At 45.0% G+C, this 24,281-nt stretch overlaps 1 protein-coding gene across 2 annotated transcripts in view; it reads right to left on the reverse strand.

Annotated features, from left to right (window-relative positions):
• MORC2 (MORC family CW-type zinc finger 2) overlaps positions 1 to 23,573 on the reverse strand; it is a 58,183-nt gene extending 34,610 nt beyond the window's left edge. The window contains exons 1-9 of one of the 2 annotated variants that reach the window (XM_075516610.1): positions 23,264 to 23,573; positions 17,311 to 17,364; positions 15,740 to 15,774; positions 14,704 to 14,772; positions 6,029 to 6,119; positions 4,612 to 4,720; positions 3,134 to 3,293; positions 2,941 to 3,052; positions 1,040 to 1,165 (exon numbers count right to left, since the gene is read on the reverse strand). In XM_075516610.1, coding sequence (XP_075372725.1) covers positions 1,040 to 1,165; positions 2,941 to 3,052; positions 3,134 to 3,293; positions 4,612 to 4,720; positions 6,029 to 6,119; positions 14,704 to 14,772; positions 15,740 to 15,774; positions 17,311 to 17,364; positions 23,264 to 23,331 — 824 coding nt within the window. In that variant the 5' untranslated portion in view covers positions 23,332 to 23,573. Of the gene's footprint in view, positions 1 to 1,039; positions 1,166 to 2,940; positions 3,053 to 3,133; positions 3,294 to 4,611; positions 4,721 to 6,024; positions 6,120 to 14,703; positions 14,773 to 15,739; positions 15,775 to 17,310; positions 17,365 to 23,263 lie in introns of those variants that run through there. The other variant, XM_075516611.1, reaches the window with a different exon arrangement.
• Positions 23,574 to 24,281: the final 708 nt, after the last annotated feature.

Consider the following 24,281-nt stretch of genomic DNA (forward strand, 5'->3'; position numbering starts at 1 on the left):
AATTCAGAGATTCTCTACCCAACAAATCAGGATTTACAGTGGCAAGTGGAGCTGCACCTACTGACTGCCTTCTACAATGAAATGACTGACTTGGTTAACAAGGGGAGAGCAGTGGATGTAATATCCCTTGACTTCAGTCAAGTTTCGGATACCATTTCACACATTTTCATTTGAGAAGCTGAGGAAGTATGAGCTTGACAGACAGACCATGCTGTAAGTTGAAAACTGGCCAGGCTCTTAGGGCAGCAACCAGTGGCGTGACATAGAATTGCTGTTAGTAAAAGTACCCAGCAGGCTGATAGTGGGCCCATACTATTGAAACACTACTGCAATCCAAAATGCTATATTAAAACAATCCACAAATACTCTATAAAATTACTACTATTTTATTAAGAACAATGCTGTTAAGGTATCTAGAATGCAGCCTGTGTGCTCCCAGGGACAGAAGAACACTACTGCCTCAAGAAGACTTAAATACATGTTTTCCTTTCCCCTCCCATCCTTACAACCTTTTCCAGTCCCTGTTAAGTCAACTGGCAGCACACCTCAGCTCAGCTTCAAATTTTTTAAGGGAATTTAAAAGGAAGATAGGGAAAGGTATTTCCCAATTCCATTCAAACCTAGGTCAGCTACATACAAAAGTTAATATTCAAAGCAACTGTTTCAAAGTGCTTAGTCTCGTTTCCTTTCAGTAATAATTCTAACACCCACCATAGGTATTTCCTTGTCCTACTTAAAAAAGTTACCCAAGAGTTTTGTATGGATATGGCATTTTGAACAACCAGTATCTTCATTTCTTTGCTCTGAAAGGGAGCCAAATTGCACAAATTTGTCATGCAATTTTCAAAGGCATTAGATTTTCCACTATCTACCTCTTTTTCCATGATGTCAATACTACATCCCATTCTCTTACGATCTGTTTCTGTGGCTTTAACATGGAATTATGCAGGATACACCTGGAGAGCAAAATGCTAAACCTTTTCTGTAAGGGAACTCCAAAAGGTCCCACACATCTACAGAGTCTGGGTCCAACACTTACCTTGGCTTGTACAGGCAGCATGAAAGTCGTTTGGTTTGTACTTTGTGTCCATTTATGAAGATCCTCATTCTGGGATCAATATAAAGCACAGCAGCATAGGCACGGAAGGAGCGGCGCTCCGGCTTTCTGCAAGAGAGGAATGCTTACGGAGACCAAGCATTTTGTTCAGCATTTCCTTGTAGGACTACTAGCAGACGTTCTCCCAGTCTGGCCCATGTAGCCCAAAGACGACTCCATCGATTCACCTCCTGAGTAATCAGTGTCTCTTTAGTCAGAGTGGTCATCTTGGAGTCTCTTTCAGTCTGCATTCTGCTTCCTCTTTCCTTCACAGTTTTTTCCCCTTCATTCCCCTCCAATTAAGAAGAGCCATGACATACTACTGTCACAGACCCTCCTCCTCTATCCAAACCAAATGAACAAGTTTCTCCATGGACAAAACTTGTAAGACTGCTACCCAGGAGCCAAGTGACCAACAGAAGCAGCATCTCCTCATGCTGTTCTGCACTATCCCTGATGTATTTTAAGCACCTATGGCAGGATTCACACCTCATGCAACTGTAACTGTTACCATCTCAGCGCATAGGCATCTACTTCAAAACATGCCAAAGAGACAACCTTCAGCAAGAAAGCTACATAATAAAAGAAAAGGCCTTTCTCTTTTAATTACTATGCAGCTACATTAAGTGAGGCTTTTCTTTTAAATTTTTTCTACCTATGTCTTCTACAGAGATTTTCTACTGAGCTGTACATTTTAAATACTGTTACAAAACACTGATGCACATATTACTATAGCTTGAAAAGGATATTTTGAATAACTGGATAATAAAGGTCAAACCTATGAACTGGACCATTTAACATTAAGTGTGTGCCTCACTTGCTAGTGCATTCTCTTACCCTTCGGTTACTCAGGAGTATGCTCCGACAGAAACTGCACTGATCACGCACAGAAATGGTATCACCAGGTCAGGAGGAAGAAGCTCCTTCCAGTGATCAGTGGTAATCATGAAAGCTCACCAGTAGGCATTAAAGAAACTGAGAAGCATATTAGATCCCTGGAGGTCCCCAAGGAGTTTGCTGCACCTGTGTACTCAATAACGTCAAGCTAATACATACAGAAACAGCTAGGTTTACAGTGTTTGAAACTGTATTTCTATGGGAAATTCAAGCACTTCAGGGAAGAAGTGTGTAATCTCATAAAAAAGGTAAAGTTTGCTAGGTGTGCCCATAGAGCTCTGGGATTTAATCAAGCATTTGGCTCAGTTCAGCTCAGTTTTTCCTTTTCAGGCTACAAGTGAACAACTCAGCACTCAGCTCTCCCTGAACAGGGCCCTCGGCTCCTCCAGCTGTCCTCTGAGCACATCCTTCTTCCTTCTGCATCCTTCTGCAGGGAAGTCCAGGAGCTGCCCCTGCTCCCAGAAAGACGTGGTGATACACCCCACCTGCACCCACCCACACCATTTGCTCGTGGAGGCTGACCTGCGCTGCGCCTCGCATTTTGCCAGGGTTCATTTAATCACAAAACTCAACATTGGTTTGAGAGCAGCACAGACTCACGACCAGCTGTCATTCTGACGCAAACATCTTTTGATGAGTGTAGAAAATTGAACCTATTAGCTTAGGGCTCCTTTGTTTTAAGGTGCCTGAAGAAGGGCATTGACTTTGCTGCTTTGACTAAGCTGAGACAAGCCAATGCAGGCATTCACACCAAATGCACAACCATAATGTCTGCAGGCCATTTACACACTTGACCTCCAAACTGCTAGAACAAACTAAAGCTCTTATAATTCTCCAATTCACCATAGAAAGAGAAGCTTTTAAAAAACACATGCGCACAGTATATAGCCAAACCCTACACATAATTTGATCAGAGCCCAAGGGCCTGTACCACCCGTCACACTTACGTTCCCTCTGGGGGTGTTTCTGCCATCTGAATGTCTCGGGAGTCAGAAGTCACATCCAGCTCTGGCTCTCCATTATCCATTAGTTTGAGGTTAAAGATGATCACCAGGGTGCCTGAGCAAGCAACAAGCTGATCAGGTGAATCCCAGCCAAACCCCAAATACCTTGCCCATGACCAGCACCGTCCATACGTACCTTTCTCACAATGGATCTTATTAAACTGCTCCATCACTTCCTGTTCTGATTTGAAAGGGGAATACTTGTAAATGAGCTCCGTCTCAATAGCAAACTTCTCCACGTTGTCAGTCACAGGCTCCCGGCTTCGTGCGTTCCAGGTGGGCAGGGGAACAATGACCTGCAAATTGCATTGTACCATTGTACTCAGGCTCACCCACTCCAGTCATCCCCTTCTGCGGATCATGGCCGAGCGACTTACCCCTTCTAACAGTCCCCTAAGTCACTGCAAGAGTCCTTCCTAGCTTTTCAGTGGTTTGCACATCTGTCAAATGCTCAAGAACCCCTCTTTGCCAGCCTCCAAGTTGCCTTCCTACAATATCTAGTCTTAGACTGAACAATTCCCAAGTAACCTATATGGTACTGGCTACTCACACACTCAATGTCTTTTTTCCCCTCCTCTTGTAACAACTTTCATAATACTAAAAAACCACCCAAACTTTGCTTCTTTAAAAATGTCAACCTCTGTGCTTAACTCCTCTGTTGAACTCAAATATCATTCACTCATATTTCTCCTGATCTCACTCTTTATTATTTTTATAGGATTCTAGCAAGGTTATTGATGTTTTCTGTCATTTAGAACAAAAAGACAAATAGAATTATAGACCACAGCTGCCTATCAAGGACAGCGAATCCCATCCTCACTTTAGAGATGAGGTCAAGCCAAAATTTCTGGCTCCAGAGCCGCTATTGGAACTACATCACTGTTCCCAACTTGCTTCAGCAATCAGCTGGCCACTAGCAAGCACCGCTCACTCAACAGCTTCTTTGTAGAGCTCCCTCCACTATCACAATGGAAAATGCTTTCTCAGATACTATCCCAGGGCAAATTTAAAACTTTTCATTATCGGCCTTTACTGGAAAATATTTGTGCTTAAGCACAAAAATACTCCCATGTTAAGAGTCTGGATACAGAACAACAATGCCTGAATTATTTATTAAGATATACAAGTTTTCAATAGGTAGAACCACACTGATTTTTTTATTTAAAAAAAAGAAAAAAAAAAAAAAGATGAGACATGTCTGGAGTTTATGACCTGCGGGTAGCAACTTCAATCACACCTTTAATTCTCTACAGAAAATCAAATCAGAGCAATAAATTTGAATACATCTCAAACTCAAATTTTGTGGGAAAAGGAAAATGCAAGAAGTCTAGGCATGTCCTGAACTCAGCATAAGCACCTTTAAGTGATTGTAACAAGCCCTTCAAACTTGCTGTAGTTTAGAGAGGCCTCTCAAACAGAATTAAAACCAAAAGGAAAAAGTCTTTGATGACTTTGCAGAACCCCTACAAGTGTATCACCAAGAGAAAACCATTCACTGATCCAACCAGCATGGCAACCAACACTGACACAGACTCTTCTCCTGTGAGAGGCTGGGGAAGTTCAGATGAGACAGCGTTCACCACAGTAGTTCATTACAACAAAGTACATGCAAACCTCATCGATGCCTTCTTCCTCATGGAATGTTCGTGACAAGAGGAGGCAAGTCATGGTATTGTCTTTCTTCGTGAATAGGATGAAATCCTTCCCAATCCGCATGGAACCCCTGGAGACAGTTTTCAGGCTGCATGTTACACCTAATGCACAACACTTTCTAGAAAGCAGACCACATTACTGAGTTTTCTTCCCATTATATTCAATTATGAGATGCTAAAACCAGGTAAGGCAGAAGAAGGGCTTAAACAGCAACTACCATTTCTCTCTACACATCTCACTCCTTTCAAAAGGCATCTCAATCCGGACATTTTCATAACATTTCAAAAGATTTAACACTAGTCATAATTAAAAGGTGCAAAAGTACAGCATGGCTTTCCAGGCTCATACTATGTAGGAAGTTTAAAAAAAAATAAATTTTTTTAATCTAAAAAAGATGACTAAGGTGAGATGTGACAATAGCCTTCAGATATATAAGCAGAAATGTAAGTGAGAAAGCGAATGCATACTTCATTTTGCTGGACACAGAATGAATAGCAGCAGACAAGTTTCTGGGAGACAGACAATTTATTTCCTAATGTCTAACTCGAAAGACTCACTGACACTTCAGCTAATGCAACTTAGCATTAGCTAATTGTCACAAAAAGGGACAGTCCCATCTTCCTCCCCACTCTCCTATCCCCAGTAGTGCCTTCCCCATCTTCTCTTCTACTCTATTACCCAACTCACCCAAAAAACCTTAACAAAGAAAAATTAACATTGCATCAAAAGAAGGATTAGTGTTCTGTCAGTTCAGTTCTCTTTAGATTGGCTTACTGCGATACCAAAGCTCACCTTTCGCATGTTTAGGCTTCGGTCTGCATTTCTCAGCTGTAATATAGTATGCCTCTTGCTCAAGGTTAAGAACAGGTCAGAGATCTGTCCTGGAAGTGCACAGGCAGGATATGGGATCTGTCCTGCACTGCAGCTGGATCAATAGTATCTCAAGATCCCTTACATCCCCTTTTTTTCTTTCCCTCCAGATTATAGAGTCCCACAGATTTCCCCAGTAGGATACATATAAATAATGAAGCCACATGGAACAGCACTCCAATTTTACTATCTGTCTGCTACAGGCATATTAAGGTTTTGTTTCCTGCTCTTTCATTTTTTTTCCCCAGCTCTTATCTGTATCCTCTGCATCATACAAACATAATGGCAAAACACTGTCATCAGCTTTGGACAGATTTCTCTGCCACTGAAGAACTACAGCAGATGTTCAATGAGCTCCTGTCTACCAAACCATGGTATCTTTATTTAGATTTCATCTGGTTTGGGTTTTTTTCTGGAAAAAAAGATATACACCTCCAAGGAAAAAATACATTTACTATCTCAACTCTAACCTCCATAATCTCAGGAGGCTGGCTTTTGTTATACCTACGATTTCAAGCCATTCCCATACTGCCCAATTTGAGTTGACTCAGGTGATCGCTTGGCTGATTTACCAAATTGAATAACACTGGCAGCTTCATCTGGAACGAGAGATAGCGAACAAAAAAAAGTTTCTTTTAATATACAGACACACACACACACATCTTTTAGATAAACTTATTCACCACTGTAAGTAGCACAGAAAGACTATAGCATGGAAGTGGCCAGAAGCCCAAGCCAAAGTTTCATCCTGAAGCTCTACCATACAGCCCTGTAAGACACATTGCTTGATGGCATTTACAGTATCAAACTTTGTACAGATGCCATTATGCTGAAAAAAAGAGCTTTAAGTTTCAGACTAGCCCAGTACCCTGTCCTAACTGCACAAAGACATGCCTTTTTACAAAAAAAATGTCCATAAGATGATCTGTTGTGTCCACCACAATTATCAACATGCTCGTAAACCAAAACATATCCTGGGACACCACAGCTCTGCTGTACTGCGTGCACTGCTGACACCACGGACTCAAAACATTGGCACTAGAGCATAAGTCAGTACTATAAAAAAGGTCTTGAATTACTTTTTCTTCACAGCATTGAACTGAACACTATGATTAATGAATGCACCAGTAAGGCAAAAGCTAATTTTCGCAGCAGATCGCTGGACTACTGACAGCAGGACAGCTGTGGGTGAAAAGGCAGTACTAGGCAAGTACCGCAGCAATTAACAGAGTATTTTATTAGCACAGGACAAAATGAAAGGACAGCTGAGAGGGTGTGTCATTTTTAGTTCAAGCCTTTCTATTGTTCAAGGGATAAAGCCTTTTAATATCATCCATAGGACAGAACAATTCCTCTCCCTTCCCCAAGGGACAGCAATCATTTCACCACAGAGTTTACCGGGAGAAATGAAATGCAATTCCAGAGACAAGGAACACGACGTGCCTTAACAGGAAGGCTAACAACAATTACAGTCCTCAAATGCATACACAAGCTGTGAGGGAGCACAGGACATTGCTCACCTCACCAGCCAGCTACACAGAGGCTGAGCCCTTGGACAAGCTGGATTTAAGCATACAGGAAACTTACCCACGTCCACTAGTACTGACAGTGAATTTTTACAGTAAGGTGTTTAGTACTAACACCACTGGTCTAACACGAAATCACTGAGCTGGGTGTCAAAATGCCATTTTCCATTGAAATGACATTCAGATTTAAAGCCACAAATTACAAGGCGAAAATACAGGAGAACAACTGTGCAAGCACCTCGCTGCCTCAATTCAGTATGTTCATAACAGAGGTCCACAACTACTTCAAAACCAACTTTTGACTGGATGAGAGTACCTCTTCCTTTCCTTCAGCCTACTATAGTATTTTCTAGCCAGACAAAGAAAACATTAGATTATCTCGTATTTGAGATCTGGGTAAGGATATTGATGACGATGATGATGATATTATTATTATTATTATTACTGTATTAGTTTTAAAGCCTAAAGGGGTCAGTAAAGGTCAGAAAAGGGGATAGGGGATATTCTAAGAAGAGAAGGCTACTGGAATGCTTTTGCTATACAAAAAGTTGTATCAACAACTATTTTTAAGAAAACTTTGAGAAGCCTAAAACGGGTAAAGAGTAATTGTCCAAAGCATTTCCGCTCTCAGAAAAGGTGATCATATGGTTTATCACTCAATGCTGTCCAAAACCACCCTATAAAAATTCTTCTTTCTGGGCAGAAGGACGAAGATGATCCCGAGCAGAGGGGACTAACTCGGGAGCAAGGGAGCATCTCTTTCTGCTCCAGGCTTGCTGTCTTTGGGAGAGATTTAATCTTTACCTCCTCCCAAGAATCAAGGTACAAATGATTTTTTTTTCCCAGCATTTTTGAGTTAAGGCTCTGGAGGGAGTTTCACTTAAGGCTATTTTAGTCACATTGTTTTCATTTTGTCATGTCTCAGAGTTACTGGATTTAAAAAAAAAAAAAACAAACTCCCTGGCAACAAAAAGCAGGCTGATGTGATCTATGCCAAACAGACAAGAGAAAAAATAATCCAAAGGAATTCGCTCAGGATAGCAGATTGATTTTCAGAGCCCAAGAAAAGGAATCAAGGGCACAGATAAAAAGTTTCCTAATAAGAAACAACAGACGCCTGGGATGAAGAACTGGGGGATGGAGCTGTTTAGTTCCCAACTGTAGGTCCTCCAGACAGCAACAGAGAATCCTCCTGAATGACAGACAGGCTGTTACAGCACACGCGCTGGCTGACACACAACACACCTCCAACATCCCTGCAGGCAGCCGCCTGCTTCCCCGCTATGGGTCACAAGGCATACCTCCCCGCTCCCCTCCCATAGCAGGTCACAAGGCAGCCACACTGAAGTCAAACCTGGCTTCACCCTTTGAGGAGAGTGCTCTTGTATCTCCAAGTTCTTCAGCTGAGAATACACTAAAGAAGGTCCCAATCTGAGCACAGAAAATTATCCTTCCTGCCTTCTCCATAAATTCATCTGCTATATTCACATTAGGTAGAGTATTTGTAGTAGGCTCGACAGCATCCTCGAAAAATATCCCAAAGCCAAAGCATCTAATTTACTACCTGGGGGAAATCGGCCTAAACCAAGATTACTTCCAATCAAGCCTCCCCTGGGACAGGGGAACAGGGGAGAAGCTCTGAGGTCTTTCATCACCGTAACAAACACAAGACTGTCCATTCATGAGCTGATTCATCGACTGGAGAGCCAAGGACTGATCAGCAAGACTCACTCACCTTTTAACAGTCCCATATGGCCAGTGAGAAAGTCTAACGGAGAGCGGAAACTAACAGTGGACTACCGTGGCCTGAACAAAGTCACGCTGCCTCTGAGTGCTGCTGTGCCGGACATGCTGGAACTTCAACACGAACTGGAGTCAAAAGCAGCTAAGTGGTATGCAACAACTGATATTGCTAATGTGTTTTTCTCAATCCCTTTGGCAGTAGAATGCAGGCCACAGTTTGCTTTCACTTGGTGGGGTTTCCAGTATACCTGGAATCGATTGCCCCAGGGGTGGAAACACAGCCCTACCATTTGCCATGGACTGATCCAGACAGCACTGGAACAGGGTGAAGCTCCAGAACATCTGCAATACATTGATGACATCATTGTGTGGGGCAACACAGCAGAAGTTTTTGAGAATGGGAAGAAAATAGTCCAAATCCTTCTGAAAGCCGGTTTTGCCATAAAACAAAGTAAGGTCAAGGGACCTGCATGGGAGATCCAGTTTTTAGGAATAAAATGGCAAGATGGATGTCGTCAGATCCCAATGGATGTGATTAACAAAATAACAGCCATGTCTCCACCAACTAGCAAAAAGGAAACACAAGCTTTCTTACGCGTTGTGGGTTTTTGGAGGATGCATATTCCAAATTACAGTCTGATCGTAAGCCTTTTCTATCAAGTGACCCAGAAGAAGAACGATTTCAAATGGGGCCCTGAGCAACGACAAGCCTTTGAACAAATTAAATGGGAGATAGTTCGTGCAGTAGCCCTTGGGCCAGTCCAGGCAGGACAAGATGTAAAAAACGTGCTCTACACCACAGCTGGTGAGAATGGCCCTACCTGGAGCCTCTGGCAGAAAGCACCAGGGGAGACTCGAGGTCGACCCCTAGGGTTTTGGAGTCGGGAATACAGAGGATCCGAGGCCTGCTATACTCCAACTGAGAAAGAGATATTGGCAGCATATGAAGGGGTTCGAGCTGCTTTGGAAGTGGTTGGTACTGAAGCACAGCTCCTCCTGGCACCCCGACTGCCGGTACTGGGCTGGATGTTCAAAGGGAGGGTCCCCTCTACACATCATGCAACTGATGCTACGTGGAGTAAGTGGGTCACACTGATCACACAACAGGCTCAAATAGGAAACCCCAATCACCCAGGAATCTTGGAAGTAATTATGGACTGGCCAGAAGGCAAAGATTTTGGAATATCACCAGAGGAGGTGATGATGCATGCTAAGGAGGCCCCACTATACGATAAAGTACCAGAAAATGAGAAGCAATACGCCCTGTTCACTGATGAGTCCTGTCGTATTGTAGGAAAGCATCAGAGGTGGAAAGCTGCTGTATGGAGTCCTATACGACAAGTTGTAGAAACTGCTGAGGGAGACAGTGAATCGAGCCAATATGTAGAATTAAAAGCCATCCAGCTGGCTTTAGACATTGCTGACTGAGAAGGGTGGCCACCTCTACACTGACTCATGGATGGTGGCAAATGCCCTGTGGGGGTGGTTACAGCAATGGAAGCAGAGCAACTGGCAGCGCAGAGGCAAAGCCACCTGGGCTGCAGCACTGTGGCAAGATATTGCTGCCCAGGTAGAGAACCTGGTTGCATCACATAAATGCTCACGTACCCAAGAGTTGGGCCACTGAAGAACATCAAAACAACCAGCAGGTGGATCAGGCTGCTAAGACTTAAGTGGCTCAGGTGGATCTGGATTGGTAACATAAGGGTGAATTACTTATAGCTCGGTGGGCCCATGACACCTCAGGCCATCATGGAAGAGATGTAGCATATAGATGGGCTCACGATCGAGGGGTGGACTTGACCATAGACACTATTGCACAGGTTATCCATGAATGTAAAACATGCGCTGCAATTAAACAAGCCAAGCGGTTAAAGCCTCTGTGGTATGGAGGACAATGGCTGAAATACAAATATGGGGAAGCCTGGCAGATCGATTATATCACACTCCCACAAACCCGCCAAGACAAGCGCTATGTGCTTACAATGGTGGAAGCAACCACTGGATGGCTGGAAACATACCCTGTGCTCCACGCCATCGCCCAGAACACTATCCTGGGCCTTGAAAAGCAAGTCCTATGGCAACGTGGCACCCCAGAAAGAACGGAGTCAGACAACAGGGCTCATTTCTGAAACAACCTCATAGACACCTGGGCCAAGGAGCATGGCACTGAGTGGGTGTATCACATCCCCTATCATGCACCAGCATCCAGGAAAATCGAATGATACAATGGACTGTTAAAGACTATGCTGCAAGCAATGGGTGGTGGGACATTTAAACATTGGGATACACATTTAGCAAAGGCCATCTAGTTAGTCAACATAGGGGATCAGCCAATCAAGCTGGCCCTGCCCAGTCAAAACTTTTACATATTGTGGAGGGGGATAAAGTCCCTGTAGCGCACATAAAAAATATACTGGGAAAGACAGTCTGGGTTACTCCTGCCTCGAGCAAAGGAAAACCCATTTGTGGGATTGCTTTTGCTCAAGGACCTGAGTGTACTTGGTGGGTAATGCGAAAGGATAGGTAATTCCAATGTGTACCTCAAGGGGATTTGATTTTGGGTGAAAATAGCCAATGAACTAAATGGTATGATGTTAATTGCTATATGATACTGTATGTCATCACTCTTCTGGTTGCTATATGCCATATCAACAGTATTACAGTAAGAATCACCCAGATTAATGAAGAATGAACTTTGATGAAACCGAGCAAAGTGCAGCAGTGATGGAACCAGAACTGGCTTCAGCATGTAACAATCCACCACCACACACCATCTCTCCCGCTCTGAAAGACTGTTATGACAGATGGAGCCCAAAGTCATAGACTAAATGAACTCAATGGACATTTTAGAGGGATGGCCAATAGACTAAGGGAATGATATCTGTGTGTATATATAAAAAGATGGGGAAAGTGGTGGTGATTAAATGGAATGTATTAGAGAGAGTAGGACCTGGGCATGACATAGATGGTATAGAATAAGGGGTGGATACTATCCTGGTTTCGGCTGGGATAGAGTTAATTCTCTTCCCAGTAGCTGGTATAGCGCTGTGTTTTGGATTTAGTATGAGAATAATGTTGATAACGCACTGATGTTTTAGTTGTTGCTAAGTAATGTTTACACTGGTCAAGGACTTTTCAGCTCCCCATGCTCTGCCAGGTGCACAAGAAGCTGAGAGAGGGCACAGCCAAGATCCAAGTTGATCCAAACTGGCCAAAGGGCTATTCCATACCATATGATGTCATGCTCAGTATATAAACTGGGGGGAGTTGGCCAGAGGGCAGCGATTGCTGCTTGGGGATGGGCTGGGCATCAGTCGGCGGGTGGTGAGCAGTTGCATCACTTGGTTTTTTTCCTGGGTCGTGTTCCTCTCTCTCTCTCTCTCTCATTGTTTTCGTTTTCATTACAATTTCCACCCACCCCCTCAATTATTAAACTGTTCTTATCTCAACCCACAAGTTTTCTTACTTTTGCTCTTCCAATTCTCTCCCCCATCCCACCCGGGAGGAGGATAGTGAGCAAGCAGCGGTGTGGTGCTTAGTTGCCAACTTAAGCTAAACCACAACAGACAGACAGCCACCTGAGGGAAATGGCTGAACACAGCTAGTTATTGACAAATCAGTTTGATATACGTTCCTGCAATTTATTTCAAAACTCTGTTAACTTGAGAGGAAATGTCAATGTGCTACAAGGTTAAAGAGACATTTTCCCTTGAGAAATATGTAGACCACTCCCCTAAAAGTGGTCCCCTGAGTGTCACTGCCTACACCCAAAAGAGTGTACACACACTGTAAAATAAGAGCTAGAATCCCAGTTACATTTAAACATCGTTCCTCACCATTGTGAGCCTTGGATAAACAGTATTTTAAAAATAAAAGATCTAATAAAGTAACCAAGACATTAGTACTTAATTAACTGCATCCAGTAAAACAAAAGCTCTTTTGAGCTTCCAGACTTCAAAAATACAGTTTAAAGGAGCAAGAACTGATATATTTACTTCAATCCCCAGGAAAGCAATGGAACAAGTCCTTTTAAAAAGTATCACAAGCCAAATGAAGCAGGTGATTGGGATAAGCCACACAGATTTACCAAAGGCAAGCCATGCCTGACTGACCTGATCACTTTCTGCAACAAGGCAGCACTTTCTGTCCACATGGGGAAAGCAGTGGATGCTGTTTAGCTGGGCTTCAGCAAAGCATTGGACACTGTTTCCCACAGCCCTCTTCTGGACAAACTGGCAAGACACAGACCGGATGAGTGGTACGCAAGATGGGTAGGGAACTGGCTCACGGGTCACGCTCAGAGGGTGATCATCAATGGTTTTTACTCCTGCTGGCAGCCTGTCACAGCTGGGGTCCCCCTGGGATCGATGCTGTTCAACGCTGTTCAACATCTTCATAAGGGATCTGGATGATGGGATTGAAAGCACTCTCACCAGGTTTGCTGATGGTGGTGAGCTGGACACATCACAAGGGAGAGCCATCTTAAAGAGAGACCTGGACAGGCTGGAAGAGTGGGCAAGCAAGAACTGTATGAAGTTCAAGGGAATGGCAAGGTCCTGCACCTGGGATGAAATAACCAGAGAGCCAGTACAGGCTGGAATCTGTGTGGCTGGGGAACAGCCTTGCTGAAAGGGACCTGGGGGTCCTGATGGACAAGCTGAACATGAGTCAGTAGTGTGCCGCTGCAGCAACACAGGCAAATGTGATCCTGGGCTGCATCCACAGGGGCATTACTACAGAGATAGAGACGTGATCATCCCACTCTACTCAGTGCTTGCCAGGCTGCACCTGGAGAACACACATTTGTCACCTTCTACTCTCGATCCAGAGACAAACATGTAGTTTTCAAGACATGCAGAAAAGGTTGTATTTCTTCTCCCTGATCCAAAGGCTTGTGAGAAGGCCACAGTTAAGTCTCTGAACTTGTTTTATGGATGGCGCTTAATTGCTTCCTTCAATTCCACTGGTGACAGAAAAGCACACTCAGAAGACCTGTTTAGCATCCTTAATTGTATTCCAGAGAATACAGAGAAGGTATCTAGAGTTCAAACTAAATTCCTTCATGCAGGTCACAAATCTACGTATCAAAGATGTTAATGTATTTTTATAAGCATTAATAAATGGAACTAAATGCCTCCTATCACAAGAGGATCTTAAAGTACTGAAGGACCAGAACAAAAATGTTAGTCAATGCTTATTTACCCATCTCCCCTGCCTTCTCCAAAACCTTCCAATTTAGGGCAACTTTTCTGCCCAGTAGAGAGCTCCTCACAGGAGGATTTACCCGTCTTCAAGACACAAAGAAGGTGGTGTGGGTTGACACTGCTGTTCACTGATGCTAAAGCAAAGCAAGAAGGCTTTTCTCCTGCTCGATACAACACAGATTTACATCAATTCTTACGATGAGGCAGAAATACATTTGTTACATTCTTCTCATACTCCTAAGATTTTATATTGTCAATCTCAATCACAATGCCAATGATGAAACAATGTCAAAATGCTTTCAAAGCTAAGTTTTCAATTTCTGCCATGGCACACTTCCTTATTAGAGCTGAGATACACTGCCTGCTTGGCAGCCTCTAATGGGGAAAAGGCTTATGCCCATCAAAGCTTGCGCTTGTTCCCTTTTCTGGCTACGCTATTCTCCCTCCAGCCCCAAGGCCAACTTTGGGGTGCTGGAAAACCACAGGCCAGGCTGACTCAACTCTATAATGCAGCAGAACAATTTTCTTTTGGGCAAATTAGTTTTCTGCAACTGAAGAGGTGAATAGTTTGGTATATGATACAGTGCAAAAGAGTCAGCGCAGAGGCAGGAACATGCCCCTTTCAACAGAACCAAGCTGTTAATTCAGCTTAAGCCATAACATGAAACCTCAGCTTGAAAATGCAAGTGTAACTTCCTGTCACTTACTTGAATCCATTCCCGTTCCATCATCCAAAAAACACAGCATGAATCCACCTCGTAGGTCTTCCCGTCGCTCTACAAGAGAAGAGTTATTCACTACTCCCACAAGCAAAAGTTCCATAAAATGGAATCAGTGTTCACGACAGAGGTAACACAACAAACAGGACTTTCACAGCCCAAATATGGCTAAAATGTAAGAAAGAGCACCAGATTTTTGTTACAGAATGACTAAGAACTTCTGCACTTTAAACTGTAAACATATGCTACAAGAGTATATTAAAAGCAGGTTTCTTAAGCATCCAGTGTAAACAGCTACCCACTTTACCTGACCTCAGCTGAAGGCTGATCTAAGTGCTTGCCCGACATATTTGTAAAGGCACTACGTTTTGAAAGACAACAGGCACTGGGGCACAGGACAAACAGTAGAATCATAGAATCATAGAATTATTTAGGTTGGAAAAGATCCTTAAGACATCGAGTCCAACCATAAACCTAACGCTGCCAAGTCCACCACTAAACCATGTCCCTAAGCACCACATCTACACATCCTATAAATACCTCCAGGGACAGTGACTCAACCACTTCCCTGGGCAGCCTGTTCCAATGCTTGATGACCCTTTCGGTGAAGAAATTTTTCCTAATACCCAATTTAAACCTCCCCTGGCGCAACTTGAGGCCATTGCCTCTTGTCCTATCGCTTGTTACTTGGAAGAAGAGACCGACCCCCACCTCTCTACACCCTCCTTTCAGGCAGTTGTAGAGAGCGATAAGGTCTCCCCTCAGCCTCCTTTTCTCCAGGCTGAACAACCCCAGGTCCCTCAGCCGCTCCTCATCAGACCTGTGCTCGAGACCCTTCACCAGCTTCTTTGCTCTTCTTTGGACACGCTCCAGCGTCAATGTCTTTCTGGTAGTGAGGCGCCCAAAACTGAACACAGTATTGGGCATAAACATCCTCACTCTTATTCTACCAGGTACAACACATGTTTGCAGCCTAAATCCAAGTTAACTATTGACATGCAAGGAAGCAGCAGGAGTGACTTACCAGTATAAATGTCTATTCTTGTGGCATCTGCATCTCTACAAAGCAACAAAAACACAATGAGTATTCAAATGTCAAATAGCAACGAAGCTAAAATCGAGGCACATGCAATAATTTCCAAAATGAACTGGCTGCACAGATCAAAGTCCACAAAGGCCCCACAGTCAGCACTAACAGACAAGACACATTGTTCTACTTTTTGCCTACTTGAACCCAAACTCCAGCACAAGACATTGCTGCCAAACAACTAAACCTAGCTGCAGTGAGTATCACTGGCTTTATAACAAAAGTCATATTAAGGCGGGGGGGTGAGGGAATCAAACACACACTTCTGAGTTCCCTCCTGTATGAAACAAACAATACCTACATTTTTTCTGTCAAGCTGCCTATGAAAAGTTTAGTAACTCCACAGAAAAATCCATCCAAACACATTCAAGGTTGTCATAGGAAACTGTGTCATTACCAGATCATTTAAGTAAAGCCCTTCATACACTGTGCATCCTCCTCTATATTTGAAAAAGCAGCACATACAGCACTACTGCCCTCTTCTCAAAACCAATTTTTAATTTTTTTTTCACGTAGACCATCACATACCCTTGGTTTGCTGATGAGAAGAGTGCAGTTGTAGTGCTGTAATAAAACCCCACAAATGCCAAAGTCGCTTTGTCTTGTCTTTGTACCTCCAGCCAACTACAGCTACCTCCTTCCCAGAAGGCCAACCTCTCTTTTGCCAGAGGAGGAACCAAGAGGTTGAAGATAAAACCATCCATTAATCTCAAAGACGCTATATTTAACTATGTTGCAGTGAAAGTGAAAACACCAAACAGTGCGCACACACATGGCTGATTCCCTACACAGAATCTTTCCTATGCAAAAATCTTCCAGTTTCAGCTCCTTACATTACGAACTGCATAGTGTGAGAATTCACACTTGATAGAAAATTATCTCAAAATATTTCCGTGACGCCACATCAGAATATTTTGTGAAGCTCAAGACATAAGCATGCAAGGCTTGGGACGCAGCTATAGCCTGGATTCCCAAATGCAAACATGAGAAATGTGGCCTAAAACCTGCAATTTCCAAATACCAAGTCTCCTCATTGATTAACTGTGACACTTGATCACAATTGCTCTAACTGTTCTTGCTTTATTTTTCAGCATCCCACTTCTGATTTAATTTTCATCCTATCATCATGCATGATACTAAGAGTCAAGGATTATCTAAGTATCTTAAGAGTCCCAGCTCCAGTAATTATTATTTTACCAATTTCTTTAAACAGAAAGGCAGATTTTTTAATTTTTTCCTAAAATCTATCTTGTGTCTTCTAACAATTTCCCTTCTAATCTGAATCGTTCTATGATTCATTCAGGAATAATTTTTTTTTTTTTAGGGCGTAGATGTGGTGGTATAAGAGGACCAAGGGAAATATTCATACTAAACTACAGCAAAGTCTTCTATTCCATATTTTTCATAAAGTCTAATAGAAGTGAAAATTGCTCAAGATCAACAAACAGACAGGCTAATTAAATCTTAACCGAATTTACCTTGGGAATTAGGTAGTCTCAGGTACATACCTGGCATTATCTACAAGTTCAGCAAGGGCACCAAACAAGAACTCATGGGTAGTTCTGCAACGAAACACAGAATCAGCAGGGTTACACTGACACTTAAAAAGAGAGACCTTTAAATAAACAAGAATCTCAACCACATTTTAAACAAATCCAATTGGATGTCTATAACTAACGTCTGCTGCTGAGAGCAGACTAGAAATGAGTGTTTTACTGTCTACCAGAGGCAGACACGCAGCAGACAGGATGCCCCATGGAAAGTCTGATTCAACAAACTGCTGGTGACTATGGTCTAAAAAACATCACATGGTAAACAGATACAACAGAGAAAATTATTGAACCAGCCTATGAACCAGTCACCAATTCATATAAATCCTTAATTATTCACCACATTGACAGGTCTCTTCATGGCAACTAAAGACTACCTATATGTAAAACATGGACAGATAAGCATTATGCATAAGGTCCATCTCCCCCATGCACATATTCACTTTGCAGAAGTGATTTCTGACAGGAAGAAGCTTCCAGATCCTGGGAGACTTCCAATAGCTGCAACTGCTCCTAATCCAGAGAAAGACAGTCTTCTGCCACCACTGTACCACACCACCTTCCAAACTCATGCTAAAATCATCTAGCCAGGTGCCACTTCAGCACACTCTCAAAAGCCATGTTAGTTTCCAGCCTCTTAACCGCCACCTTTTACAAGCAGCAGCTGTTTGAAAGCATTAGTTATGTGCCTCAACCTTGAAAGAAGATACATGGTGAGAAAACCTTAAAGAGCTAACAAAATCATTAACAACACATTGTCTGCTAACATTAATGTAATACCTCCACTGAATGCCTAACTTGGTGACCTATCGTGAAAATCTAACAATTATTTCAAATGTAGATGAGCCACATCAACCCCAATATTAACAGCATCTACAAGACCTGGAGAAACAGTTGCTGAAATTTTTTGCTTCTCTAGCATGCTCAATGAAGAGACCGAGTCCTCAGAAACTGTTTTTATCAACATGTTTCAGTCTGCATGAAACCTCTTCACATACAACCTGCTTTCACTACTACACAAAAATGCCAACAGGTGACCAAGCAGAAAGTGATACTTAGTCATATTTTCAGCTTTCAAAGAACAGATACATAGGTACTTCTCACACATAAAATATATAGCTGTCCATAACGCTAACAATCACAAAATGAACTTTCATATCCATCTTCAATGTCACGACACCTAACCCATCTACGCAGCTCCAATCAGAGGTAAAACACATCAGCATACAAAGTCATCACTAGAACCACAAGAATGGAGATTTCCATCTCAGCAAGCTCCCACTTGCCCATGCAGAGACAAGAGACAGAAGGGAACAGTGTTTTGAATACTATCTTCCCAATCAGAAAGCTTTCACAGAAGCTCAAACCTGGTATTCTTTCTTTGAGCAGGATTTCCTGCGCACAGATTTCAAGTGCTCCCTCGAGTTTATGAGCACCTATTCAGCTCCACAAATCAACACCCCAGAAGTTTATTTAGGAAGTAACCCATGTCAGGAAAAACCCATAAGCAAATGGATGTTTTAGCACTAGTAACTATGCTTCATTACAGAATCACAGAATCGTATAGGTTGGAAAAGACCTTTAAGATCATCGAGTCCAACCGTAAACCTAACACTACCAAGACCACCACTACACCATGTCCCTAAGCACCTCATCCAAACGGCTTTTAAATACCTCCAGGGATGGCGACTCAACCACTTCCCTGGGCAGCCTGTTCCAATGCTTCATAACCCTTTCAGTGAAGTAAAATTTCCTAATATCCAGTCTAAACCTCCCCTGGCTCAACTTGAGGCCATTTCCTCTTGTCCTATCACTTGTTACTTGGGAGAAGAGACCGACCCCCACCTCTCTACAACCTCCTTTCAGGTAGTTGTAGAGAGCAATAAGGTCTCCCCTCAGCATCCTTTTCTCCAGGCTAAACAACCCCAGTTCCCTCAGCCGCTCCTCATAAGACTTCTGCTCCAGACCCTTCACCAGCTTCGTTGCCCTTCTCTGGACACGCTCCAGCCCCTCAATGTCCCTCTTGTAGTGGGGGGCCCAAAACTGAACACAGTATTCAAGGTGCGGCCTCACCAGTGCCGAGTACAGGGGCACGATCACTTCCCTAGTCCTGCTGGCCACGCTATTTTTGATACAAGCCAGGATGCCATTGGCTTTCTTGGCCGCCTGGGCACACTGCTGGCAAATTCATTAGCAGCTTTTACTCTACAATGTAAAGAATGCTTCAACTAAGGGAACGGTGCAAATAACATACAAATAGGGATTTCCAAAGAAAGATATTGGAACAAAATAGCTAAACATGTAGCTGTAGATAAGAAGAGAGGTAAGAGAAAACATGATTTCCACATAGCCTGACACCATACTCAACTTGAACATCAACCAAAACTGGAACCTCTTATGTTGACACAGGCAAAATAAAACCTTGCTACAAGCAAGTGAAATCCACTCCAGGTACTTATCACTAACAAAAATTTATATACACTATAAATATCTTCTATTCAGTATATTAATCTCAACACTCTACACTTATCTTGTCAATATCTAATTAAAGCCAGATGAAGTGCTTCGGCCCGATTCAAACAACTCAGCTTTAACAAAAACCATGGTCTTGTGTTATGGTCAAAAGTGCCTGTAATACTTAACATCCGCCACTATCAACTGGTGACAATTTTCCCCCACCTCCCCAAAAAAGCTTGGGATTATTTTACTTGCAACATAAGTTTAAAAAACATGAGGCAAGCTGTTGGCAAAACAGAGTCTATCACAGCTTGCACATAACCTGGAAACACTTAAGCATGAGCTAGATGGGCATCATTAGAGGCAACAGTAACCTCCATCAGTCAGAGCACTTGAAATTAGGAATTAATTACTGGTCATACAACTGATGAAATGACACATGGAAGGGGGGGAAGTGTTATCAAAATCTGTAGTCTCAGCGACAACTCAGACTTGGCGGAAGCAGACTGGCTTGGACCTTCCTATAACTTCCATTCAAGACAGCTCCACGCAGAAGTGCAGGCTTGACAAGGAACAGAACAGGGAAGTCCAATGCTGCCAATTTATTGAAAGTCAGGTTACAAAAGGTAAGTCAGACAACTCTGTAGAACGTGATCAATTTCAAACACCTCTACAAACAATGATTTGCAGTAGCATCCCAAGGGAAGAAAAGCTTATTTTGTTAGCAGTTCTTGGAGGATCATCCCTGTTTGAATCCAGTTGGACTCCTGCTCCTGCATAGTCAAACAAGTACCTAATTACTAATGACAGACATAAGACTTCATTTTTGTTCTGAAGGAGGCCACATCTGGGAATATGTTTAAGTCTGGCATCTGCGTCAGGAACAAGAGCTATCCTCTCAGTACTGCACTCCATTTCAGGCCAGAACAGAAAACATGCACAAGAAGAAATAGGAGAGCTTGGGGGGTGGGGAGATGTTGTTGGTCTGTTATTACTAGTATTCCTCAAGTCCACCATTTGGTCATTTTGAAGTCTTTCTATATGAGTAACTTCCTCCACTCCAGCTATATTCAACAGAACAATTCCAGTTACAGACAAAAACTCAAGTTCAATCACAAGCTAAATCCTACCTAAATTGTTAGAAGACAACTTCAGCTGTTCAACTTTTAACAAACTCCTTCAGTTTTGCATTACAAATATTCAAAATATGCAAAAACAAATTGTTTGGGCTCAGGTGTGTTTTTGTGATCATCTCAATGAATGGCTTTAGAAGTATCTTAAAGCAGCAGCATTTAATTTTTAAGGAAAACCAATGTGAAGGCAAGCAGGTAGCTCTGGGAAGTCATAAAAACAATGCACGGGTAATTTCCATGTTGTCCTGGTTTCGGCTGGAACAGAATTAATTTTCTTCCTAGAAGCTGGTATAGTGCTGCGTTTTGGATTTAGCACGCAAATAATGTTGATAACACACTGATGTTTTAGTTGTTGTTAAGTAGCACTTATGCTAGTCAAGGACTTTTCAGCTTCTCACGCTTTACCAACTGAGAAGGCTGGAGATACACAAGAAGCTGCGAGGGGCACAGCCAGGACAGTTCCCTTATAAAAAGCCCTATGCTGTCCTTGGGTTGGTTTGGGGGGGGTTTTATGCTCTTTTTTTTCCTTGGGGGAGTAGGGGTTGTTTATTTGTCATGGGTTGGTTTGGGGTTTTTTTTGCTTTTAAAAATGACTTCCACTGTTTCTATTCTTAGGGAAGCATTTGGCTTATACACTGATCCCACTATCTCAAAAGGCTCTTCACCCATGACGGACAAAAAGCCCTGGCTTTAGCTTATTCATACACATTAGCTTCCAGCTCCTCCTAACAATTTTGTAATGCAGTTATGCATTGCAGACATGTAGCACAGCGGAAGTAGACCAGCAGCATAAGCAGAACAGATAGTATGGTGCCAACGTAAAGTAGCTTTGATATTTAATACTTCAGGGCAGCAACAACACATCAGTCTTTTCTGCACCACAGACATTATCTTCTTAGGAAGACAGCCAGAGTTCTGGTGTTCTGCAGGCAAACACAAACTGCTGACAGAGCTCTGCCATACGGTCTTCTAATCCGTAAAAACATTTGTTTTCTGCAGCTGGACATGAGAATTTCACAAATCAGCCACAGCACCAGGAATGTGACTCGGTATTTTCCATCACCTTCAGGCACCAGACTGTTCACTCTACATGCAGCTGCTACCAGCCAAGCCATAGAGCAAAGCCACAGGACACAGACCCAAGGGTGACGCTGGACTGTTACAAGGTTTCTTCTCCTGTGCAAACCCCATTACTTTCCTGATCCTGAAAAGAAATGGACCATAGTGCTCTTAGCACGTGTAAGCGAGATTCATCTTAGTTGCTCTTGCAGACGTATCCTGTGTTACCAAAAGCAGTCAGACCTACTTTGAAATCAAGTCACCCTTATTTCTGTGCATCAGAAGTCTTCAGACTGCTGCAGACCACTGCAGTCCTTCACTCTAACCTTGCCTTCACACATTGAAAAGGGAAAGCAAAAAGGTAAGCCGACACTTTATTTCTTCTTCTGTTGATGGTACCAGTAAGAGTCAACTCTTCCACAAAACATCAGAAGACAATATTACGCCGGTGACCAGCTGATCAAAACGAAGAAATGCCAAGTGTGGTTCACATTGTTCTTCCAGGGCAGTTCAGCTAGAACAAGCTCTTTCTTTAAAGTCTTCTGTACGTGGCACTACAAGGCTTATGTGCAATATGCAGGCCTCAGATGGCTAAGCACCGTTTCCTGGTGGGACCTCCCATTTTCTGGACATGCATTCAGAAGGAACCCATTTTAAAGAAGAACTTTGTCTCTTCTCAGGAGATTTTATTTTGGGGAATTCATCAGTGACATGCAAAAGCCACAGCAGCTTCACAAAGCTGATCAGAAGAAGAATGTCATATTTCTGCTTGAAAATACACCTGCACAAAATATTCGGGCATGAATGAAACACGATGCTGTGAAGGGACGACAGCCGCTATGGCCAGCACAGGCGCTTCTCCAGAGAGGTGCGGCCGTAAGGGTACGGCTGACCTAGAGGCTACACCCGCCTCCTCCCGTGAGCACCCCCAGAGGCCTGTCCCCTCCACGCACCGTTATTCTCTATGAACCGCAGGCCCGCCCACAGTACGACAGCTCTGCCCTGGCGTGCCCGGCCGCCGGAGCCGGGGGCAGCCCACGAGGCGGCCAGGACGAGCGGGCAGGCGGCGGACAGCTCTGCCCCGCCAGGCCGGCGCGGCCTCGGCCGAGCGTACCCATACTCACCTGCCGCCCCAGGCGCCGCGGCCCGGGGGGGCGGCGCGGCTCCTGCCGCGGGCACACAGGGGGCCGCGGGCCGCGGCACGGCCCCGCCGCAGCCCTGCCCGGCGGCCGCGGCCCGTCGCGGCGCGGCCCGGTACTCACGAGTTTGTGTGCAGGTACTCGAAGGTGAGCTGGGCCCGGTTCAGGCTGCTGTAATTAGCCAGGGCCATGGCGGCGGCGGCGGCCGGGCCCGGGCCCGGGCCGCGCTCCGCGTGCGCCGGCGGCCCCGCGCGCCTCGAGGCCTCCCCGCCCGCCGCCAGTCACTGCCCCCGCCGGGAGGCCAGCGCCGCGCGCGGGGCCCCCGCCGGGCCGCGGCCGCCGGCTGCTCCTGCCGGGCGCCCCGCCCGCCCACCGGCCCCGCTTTGTCTCCGCCGCGATCGCGATCGCGCCCCGCCGCCGCCCGCAGCCACCCCCGCCCGGCGGGGCGGGGCGGGGCCGAACCGCTCACCGCCCATTGGGCGGGCCGTGGCACGTGACGGGAGAGCCATGGCGCGGACCGCTGCGGCTTCACTGCGGCCGCGTGACGGGCGCGCTCGGCCGGCGAGAGGCGGGTGGGAGTGGGTGAGTGCGGCGCGCGCGCAGGCACTACGCCAGCCACACCGCAGCGCACGGGGGCCCCGCGGCCGCCCACAAGAGCCCCCAGGACCCCCCCCCCTTCCCCGGGCTTCCGCCTCGCCCCGCCGGGAGCCGAGCGCCTCAGTGCCGCGGGAGCGGGAGCAGCCGCCGCTGCGGCCTCCTCAAGGGCGGGCGGGAGGGGAGGGCCGCGGCGGTGAGGCCGGCCGGCAGTGGGAGCAGCGGCCAGCCCGCGCGTGCTGAGGAAACCCCGCCGGAACGGCGGGGCCCGACCGCCGCAGGGGCCAGCGGGGGCGGGGGGCACCAGGGCCTGGCCCTGCACCGCCTGGCCCGGCGCCTCTCAGACGGGGGAGGCGGCTGCGGCGAGCGGGGCTCGGCGGGTCCAGCTGACGGTAAATATCAGGTGCCTGGGCGGAGCGGGAGGAGACTCCCCGTACCCCGGAGTCGCGGGTGCGGCGGCAGCGGCTCTGGGCGCCGTGTGCAGGGGCCGCGGTTCCGTCAGAGGGATGCAGCTGGATGGAGAGACCCCGCCGCTGAAATCCGTCCG

Source organism: Mycteria americana, chromosome 13, assembly GCF_035582795.1.
Source record: "Mycteria americana isolate JAX WOST 10 ecotype Jacksonville Zoo and Gardens chromosome 13, USCA_MyAme_1.0, whole genome shotgun sequence".
Classification (NCBI taxonomy): Eukaryota; Metazoa; Chordata; class Aves; order Ciconiiformes; family Ciconiidae; genus Mycteria; species Mycteria americana.